Source organism: Camelina sativa, chromosome 10, assembly GCF_000633955.1.
Source record: "Camelina sativa cultivar DH55 chromosome 10, Cs, whole genome shotgun sequence".
Taxonomy (NCBI): Eukaryota; Viridiplantae; Streptophyta; class Magnoliopsida; order Brassicales; family Brassicaceae; genus Camelina; species Camelina sativa.
This window is the reverse complement of record NC_025694.1, coordinates 25,148,461-25,156,553: the sequence shown is the minus strand read 5'-3', so window position 1 is coordinate 25,156,553 and position 8,093 is coordinate 25,148,461. Positions and strand designations below refer to the sequence as shown.

Genomic DNA, 8,093 nt, shown 5'->3' with positions numbered 1-8,093 from the left:
CTTAGAAAACTTTAAACAAATAAATGACTTACTGCTTTTTAAATTCAGCAATCTCAGATAGGTCTCCATCAAGAAAAAACTTTGTAGAGAATCTAGAATTTTGAACAGATACTTTACCTATATATAAAATAATGTTTTGTTAAAAGGTCGCATAGAGAAGAGTTCATATTATAAATTAGTAATAAGATTGAATTTGTTACCATTAAATTTTTTGATCCTCATAAGACTCCCAAGTAATATTATAGGACCTGCAGTTTTTTTGGTAACATAAGTATATACATCTTCAACGTGATTCCCCCATAAAGTACACTCCATGATAGTGTCACTGAAAGAGAAATCAAAAAATTTATGGAAAGTGAACAACGCCATATGGTGTACAGTTTATAAAGAGAGACATGAAGAAGTGTGAAACTCTCCAGCAACTTCACTTACCTTAGATCTTTTAGCTGAATATCCAACATCTTTGACTTCTGTCCAGAACAATCTTTCTCAGTAATCTGACTCATACCAACAACTTCTCCAATAATATCTGGGAAAAAAATGGAAATCAGAATGCTTAAATAAACAGAAAGGAAGATATTGTCAACATTTTTCCTTTTAAATAAACTTTACTGTGAAAGATTGAGCTCCACTTGAAAACGATAAAGGATTTGTTAATCTATTTAAGAGTAAAGTGACATGTAGAATAGCAGGAGGATACATACCGAAGAATACGTCACCCACATTGGATTGAGTTGAAATCTCTGAGAAAGAATAACAGCTGAAGCGAGATATACTTGGGATCTGATCACACATGTAGTAAACATGAAATTAATCTTGTAAGGAAGGATGTACAGTTCCCTTGTAGTCACCAAGGTTATCACGAACTTCAAAATTCATGATATCACAAAACCTTCCTTCCACCAATTCTTTTTTGAATTTTCTAACTAAACTGTTTTTCACTGATGCTTGAATTCGATCCCCCTGTCATGATCAAAAAATATTTTGCAAATTTTTTGAAGTTATTCGATTGTGATTTGAAAAGACTATAATGTAATACAAAATTTAAATAACTACGCATACTTACCTTTGCATCCACNTATTGATTTTATATTGATTTCAACATAATATTAATTTCACTTTGTCTAAGAAATGTCCTAAATATTTTTGAAATAGATAGAAGAACANTACCCAAAATAACTCCAGGTTTGTCTTTTGGATAAAAATTCCATGTCCTAGNGATAGAAGAACATTAATATTAGAAAAAAAAAACTTAATTTACATAAGTAGTTACAAACATAGAGGTACTAAATAAGTCATAGTTAAAGAAAAATAAGCACAAAGGGATGAATTACATTAATGGAAAAACAATCAAAGTGACATAACATATNATAGAAGAAAAAATTAATGGATATGATCAAAAGATAAAGAACTTACCTCCGTCAGAACTGTTGTTTTGAAAGGAATTTAGCTTTGTTCAGTTGAAAGGGGTTTTGGAAGGGAAGATTGGGACATTATTTTTTGATTATAAAAGAGGTTTTGAGGAAAAAATTTTCTGCGATTAGAGAATGTTACAAAACATTTATATAGAAGATGGAATTTGTGGTAACCATCATGAACGTGGATCTTTTAGTGGGAGTGAAATTAGGATTGTTTTTCAGTTGTGTTTGTCAGTTCTGTTTCTCGTGAAACAGAGGAGAGAAAGAGGAAAGGGTGAACGACATAAAATGATAATGGATTTAGGGTTATTATTCCAAATATGTTTGATGGATTTAGGTTTATTTTAATAGTTATGTTTGATGGATTTCTTTGTGGCTTTATATATTTTTATTTTACCCAAAAATCCAAAAAGCTAATAATCACTATTATGTATTTTTGTTTTTAAAAGAATTATTTATCTTACGATCGAGTTTTTCTGATTTCAAATTTAAGAAACTATTTTTTTTTGTTAATTTTATTTCAAAATATCTAATGTGGCATAATTTTAGTGGACATGTAACTTGTAGTTTATAAGATAAAAGAATTTTTGTCGTGATTTCATAATATTAGTCATTTTTCATGACACTTTGTCATTATTATCAGATATTTGTTGTAACACTTGTCATTATTAATGCAATATTTGTTGTTATTTTGTGACATCTGTCGTTAGCCTTTACGAGATATTTGTAACCTATATTTTCATGTTTTCATCATTTATTTATATACGATTGATAAACTCTTTTAGTTTAGAATAATAATTATAAAAAACCCAGTGAATACACAATCATATAATAAAAAGTAAAATATATATTTTTTTTTTTGAAAACTGGTAAAGTATATGTTTACATTTACATTTATGATAACTTTTGTATAAAATCCTAGTCCACCGTGTTGATTTAGATTCTTAACTGTAATTTTTTTTAGTGTACAATATATGCTTAACGTGAGCCCTTGATTAATGGATAAATTCATGAACAAACATGATAAGATCTCACGTGATTCCATGTGGCACGTAACTATTGTTTGCATGTATCAATAGAAGAAATTAACCGTAACCGTAAGATCTTAACTTACTGCTCAAGAGAAGAAAGTGTTAACAACACACACGTGTCACTACCATAACCGTTCTCTTTGCTCTCTCTCTCTCTCTCTTTTAGATAGTCAAAAACATTCTCATTGGATGCATCACGCCTTTATCGTCTCAAAGGAACCCCAGATCACATTCCAACTCTCTCTCTCTCTCTCTCTCTCTGTAAGTTCCTGATCTGTGAAAGTAGTAGTAGTCTAATAAGTGTTCTTTGACTACCTAAATGTTTGATTCTATTTGCTTCTCCTTGATTCTTTTATACTAGAAACAAGTATATTCAATCTTGTTTTTGGTCAATATTAAGTTAGATCAACACATTTCTGAAACGATTTGATTTTTAGTTTTGTTGTGTTTTAAAACGGGTAGTCACTAGGTTTCGTTTGTTCTGGTTAGTTGATTAGGATCGAGGCTTGGTTCGGCCGTGAGTGAGTGAGTGGTGAGCGGGCAAGATCCACTATAAACGGCCAAGCAGTGAAAGCAAAAAAATACGATTAAAATACATTAATAAAGGCCATTGTAAACCATTAATTTAATTTGTTGTTAATCTTTGATCATTTAAATATTTTTCAGGTTTTAAGTGTTCAAGTATCTAGTATTTGTTAGAATATCTTTGAGTGTATTTCTCATAATTATTTGTGTATATTAGATAGCGAACTAGGTTAATTAGATTTGACATTCTCCTCTATATATTAATTTAGGAAGGAGACAAGCATGGATTGGGACCCAAATGAGCACGATGAACCTCCACTACTGGTAAGATCGATTTCGGTGTTTACTTATACGATTTCGTTTGAAGCATTTGAAATTTGTCTCTCAGTAACTCTTTTGTTTCCAAATAGGTTAATATATAATCTGACTTCTTTAATTTGGTCAGATATCTGAAACGGGTGTTACTTTCAAATGTTTTCAGAAATTCTTGAGCCATATATATGAGGAATATGAATACTCCGTTTTTCTCAGGAGGCGCAAATCCCTCGGATGCTTATGATTGGATTAAGCGTTTGAAAAGGAACTTCAACACCTGTGAGTGTCCCCTAGAGTTTAAGATGGATATTGCTGTGCGTTTCTTGGCTGGGGATGCTATTTCCTGGTGGCAACAATTTGAGGGTGGGAGAAGCGTCAAGACATGGATAGAGTTTGAAAATGTATTCAGGACACGGTATCTTCCACCGGAGGCTAGGGACTCCATTGAGCTGCAGTTCTTTAAGCTAGTACAAGGGAGTAAGTCCGTTAGGGAGTATGGCTCGGAGTTTCGCAGGCTTTTATGTTTTCTTCTAGAAGATTATGACAAGGAGCAAGCTGATATTCGTAGGTTTATAAGGGGACTGAGACCCGACATCCGGACATATCTACTCGGTGCAGAGTTTCAACGGCTAGCAGATGTTGTCGAAAAATCTATTCTGATAGAAGAAAGCATTCAAGAGGAGCAGGCTGAAAACTTCGCTTTTGGAAGTAAGGCAGTACATCCATCATCAAGCACTGACCATGCAGGCACCTCTAGAAAGAAAAAGAAGTGTACAGCTTGCCGGGGACACCATTTTGGACCATGTACATCCGCTAAAGTTTGCTACAACTGTGGTAATCCAGGTCATATTGCCCGAAACTGCAAGAATGTCAAGGACCCGGTAACGCCTCCCACAAAGCGTCAAGCACTCATTGCAATGGATGCTCCCGCTTCTTCTTTCCGATCACGGGAAAGCGAGTATGATCTTGTGTGATTTAAGCCTAGTATTTTTTGTTTGTATAACGGCTATTATGTAACATCTTTTTACTATTTTAGGCTCCGTCACTACCTTCTTTATCTAATATTTTATATGTCTTTAGAGGAGTCTTGATGGTATGAAAAAACTCTCGCTTTTTGTTCAATAATTAACTGTGGTACTATGCAATAGCTTAGCTAGCATATAGAAGACTGCATCAAAATTACTTGGAAACAAAGCTATTCAATAGGACCGACCTTATCTTAATTTATTTGTTGCCCATGTTTCCTCAAAGCACCTTTTTGCCTTTCTGATTATCCCTCTAGTAGTGGGGAAGGTGTATCATTTGCCACCTGATAGACGCATTTTAGTAGAATAAAAGAAAAAAAAAGTCTGCGTTAGGTGCAAAGAGTATGCAGTGAATCAGTGGCTTTTATTTCTTGCAAACAATATTGAATGTAAGACAATGGTGTAGTAAATCTGTTTGTTTAGTGTGGGCAAACAATAAGTTGAAGTGTTTTTGGCCTATAACAAATGATCCATATTCGATTGGTTTCAAATTATAATAACATAGATATATACATGCCAAAATACAACTCTCCCAATTCTTCATAAGAGACTAGCTAGGTACTACAGCTTCTTATTAATATACTGTTAATGTTTAGTTTTATGAGTAGGACAATTACCTTGAAAACAAATTCAAATCCGAGTGAAGACTGGTATTTTCATAACCAATGATTGATTACACACCAAAAAAAAAGATGTCACACTATACAATAGTACCAATTACAAGCAAATACAAAGAGAGACCCACTTAGCTCATGATCCTAATGTGCATATCTTAAGGCTAAGTGAGCACCAAACAAAATCAAAGAATACTGCACTAACACTGCCACAACTCTCAAATCTACACGCACTGCTTCAGGGTCTTTAGACCCGAATTGGTAAACCGTAGTTATGGAACACTCTGATCCTACCGTCCCAAGTTGCTGTCACAATAACAAGCCCCCACAGGTGAGGCGAAGAGGTATTAACGTTCTGGCATACACTCCTTAAGAGCCTCAACTTGGATCTACTGCTGACTGTAGCTGAAACCGCTGCTGCAGCCGCACCTGCTACTACTACTCCAAGCTTCTCTTCTGGCCACGTTGTTCCTCCTTTGTTTGGAGATAAATAGTCCATGGGAGCCGGGAAGTGAGCAAACGTTTTTTCCAAATCTGCTATGAAATTGTCTTCCTTCCCCTGCTGGCCTAGCCAAGGTATAGCCACAGACACATTGTGAGAGAGAAACCCCTCGTAAGATCTAATGGTTTTTGGTTTCTGAGAAGAAGCCTTCTTGTTGGGTTGAGAGTAGTCCCAAACATGAATGCCTGAGTCTTCTATTGTTGAGACAATGTGTTTCCCATCAGATGTGAATGAAGCAAATGTTGGACTCGTCAGTGTTGTTCCAAGACTTGAAGCTGCAAAAATATATATCCACCATAAATAAACTCACAACAGCAACACCTACATATATCGAACGAAAGAAGAAACCTTTCTTAAGCTTGCAGATTGTATCCACCCCGCAGATTATTCGGATTTGAGAATCAGCAGAAGTAACCATCAGTTTGTCCGAATCACCAGGAAAAAACTGAAAACCAGTTATTCTTTTGCTAGGAGCCTTCTTCTTCCCATGTAAACTGATCTCTCTGTCCAGTTGCAGCTGGTTATCTGAAGTTCATAAAGATGATTCAGATATCAAAACACACATATGATTTTAGTTGAGTGTTTGGTAATCCGAAAAGTTAAAAAAACGTACCAATTGTATGGTAAAAGCGACATTCTCCAGTCATAGAACCTACTACCGCACCCTTAGCATCAGGTCGGTAGCACAAAGCTGTAACGATCTCTCTTATATCTGTGTAGTCAACAACTCGGAAACGGGACACATCCCATATTCGGACTTTTCCATCAATCGATCCACTTATAAAGTAATTGTCATCCACAGGATTGAATGCCACACAAGTCACTGTCACAAAGGAAGAGAGAACGTGCGTAAGAAGACATACCAAAAACAGAACTAAAGAAGGCAGATAANCGACATTCTCCAGTCATAGAACCTACTACCGCACCCTTAGCATCAGGTCGGTAGCACAAAGCTGTAACGATCTCTCTTATATCTGTGTAGTCAACAACTCGGAAACGGGACACATCCCATATTCGGACTTTTCCATCAATCGATCCACTTATAAAGTAATTGTCATCCACAGGATTGAATGCCACACAAGTCACTGTCACAAAGGAAGAGAGAACGTGCGTAAGAAGACATACCGTAAACAGAATTGAAGAAGGCAGATAGAGAAAGAAACTCACCAAAGCTCTTATGAGAGAAAACTCTGATGCATTCATCAGAAGAACCAACTCGCCACAATCGAACAGTCTCGTCCACTGAAGATGACAGTAGAAACTGCAGTGCACAATCACAAGTTGTTAATTAGTTCCATCATCTCATCTTCTTACCATTGAAAGAGAAAACAGAATCGGAGAGTAATTTACCCCTTTCTCCGACCAAGAAAGATCCAAGATTTCACCCTTATGTCCTTGGAACTCGTGCTGAGGGGTTTCAGATATACTGAAGACTTTTGAGGGCAACACAGCGCAAGTCGATTCTGACTTCTTCCTCAACAACCCTCTGCTGCTCTTTTCAACCTTGTCAGTCTCAGTCTTGAGAGGCTCAATCTGAGACTTGTCATTCATTCCAAAGTAGACACAACTAGAGCTTGAGTCAGACTCCACCACTTCAAACTCGTTGTCTCTTCTCTCGTCTTCAGTTATGTTCCACACTCGCACAACACAGTCTTCGCCAGCACTAGCTAAATACTTCCCATCATGTGAAAACTTCATCACCACAACGGATCCGTCATGCGCAGAGAACTCTTGTCCGATGCAAAGAGACGAAAGCTCCTTGAACTGCTTTTTAAAAGACTGAACTCGAGTTAGTTGCCTCCGTACCGATGATCCCATTGACTCACCATCAGTGTAGTCTTCATTTTTGTCGAGAATATGAGTTAACACACCTAACTTCTTTAACCAACCTTTAGCTCCTCCCTTCTTAGGCGAATCTTCATAACGACTCATGGGAGAGTTCTGAAAATCTCCATAGCTACCAGACCTACTCGAACCAGATTCACTCAATCCCTCAGCAATGCTACTACTGTTGCTGGAATAATCTCTCGTCAGCAAAATCTGATCATCAATGTTCTTGGCACGATTCTGAAACGAACCTCTGAAACTAAATGCCTCAGCCAAAGAAGATGTGGACAATGATGAAACAGAGGAAACAGAGGATCTAGAGGATATAGATTCATTCCTCAGCAACTTCTCCTCCTCCTCCTCATCCTCCTCTTCGTTATTAGTTTCAAACACAGAGTTTAACTGTTTCGAAACTGGGACATGGTCGGAACAAGAATCTCCCAGACGATCAAGGTCAAGATCAAGATCGAGGTCAAAGTTTCTTTTTTTGAAACTAAAACCCATAGATTGAAAAAACTTTTGGCGACGGTTGTCAACACTCTCAGGATTCATAGTCCAGAGATGTAAATCGCCAGTTGCTTGAACAAAATCATCGGCGGCGACTTCAGAGTTACAATCAGAAACAGATGAAACCTCTTCACGAGCATCAGAGAACAAGTCTTCCTCTTCCTCGTTCCCTCGGGTACCCATCATTTATAGCTTCTGCCCAACAACAACAAAAAGTCAAACATATAAATTTGCAACAATGGTTTTCGAATTGAAACTAATCTATACGCTTAAGACCAAAAGGGGAAGTGGTCAGATGATAAAATCATGACAAATCAAATACGATCAGG

At 36.6% G+C, this 8,093-nt stretch overlaps 3 protein-coding genes across 5 annotated transcripts in view; 1 reads left to right on the top strand and 2 right to left on the bottom strand.

Annotated features, from left to right (window-relative positions):
* LOC104719867 lies at nucleotides 11-1,078 on the bottom strand. The gene is made up of 5 exons (XM_010437856.2): nucleotides 1,067-1,078; nucleotides 705-963; nucleotides 433-529; nucleotides 201-325; nucleotides 11-117 (listed from the first exon to the last, which is right to left on the bottom strand). The coding sequence occupies exons 2-5, from the start codon at nucleotides 793-795 to the stop codon at nucleotides 29-31; spliced, it is 402 nt and encodes a 133-aa protein (XP_010436158.1). The 5' UTR covers nucleotides 796-963; nucleotides 1,067-1,078; the 3' UTR covers nucleotides 11-28.
* LOC104719866 lies at nucleotides 2,613-4,436 on the top strand. 3 transcript variants are annotated; one of them, XM_010437854.2, is made up of 3 exons: nucleotides 2,613-2,710; nucleotides 3,244-3,298; nucleotides 3,506-4,436. In XM_010437854.2, the coding sequence occupies exon 3, from the start codon at nucleotides 3,592-3,594 to the stop codon at nucleotides 4,261-4,263; it is 672 nt and encodes a 223-aa protein (XP_010436156.1). In that variant the 5' UTR covers nucleotides 2,613-2,710; nucleotides 3,244-3,298; nucleotides 3,506-3,591; the 3' UTR covers nucleotides 4,264-4,436. The 3 variants fall into 3 exon arrangements, with proteins under 3 accessions (XP_010436156.1, XP_010436155.1, XP_019086167.1); XM_010437853.2 differs by having other exon boundaries at nucleotides 2,614-2,710; nucleotides 3,456-4,436; XM_019230622.1 differs by lacking the exon at nucleotides 2,613-2,710 and having other exon boundaries at nucleotides 2,717-3,298.
* Nucleotides 4,950-8,093, bottom strand: part of LOC104719865 (WD repeat-containing protein 44-like) — a 3,377-nt gene continuing 233 nt past the window's right edge. Inside the window, exons 2-6 of the mRNA XM_010437852.1 lie at nucleotides 6,781-7,959; nucleotides 6,598-6,691; nucleotides 6,044-6,253; nucleotides 5,779-5,955; nucleotides 4,950-5,705 (exon numbers count right to left, since the gene is read on the bottom strand). Of these exons, the coding sequence (XP_010436154.1) occupies nucleotides 5,176-5,705; nucleotides 5,779-5,955; nucleotides 6,044-6,253; nucleotides 6,598-6,691; nucleotides 6,781-7,950 (2,181 nt within the window). The 5' untranslated portion in view covers nucleotides 7,951-7,959 and the 3' untranslated portion in view covers nucleotides 4,950-5,175. The remainder of the gene's footprint in view (nucleotides 5,706-5,778; nucleotides 5,956-6,043; nucleotides 6,254-6,597; nucleotides 6,692-6,780; nucleotides 7,960-8,093) is intronic.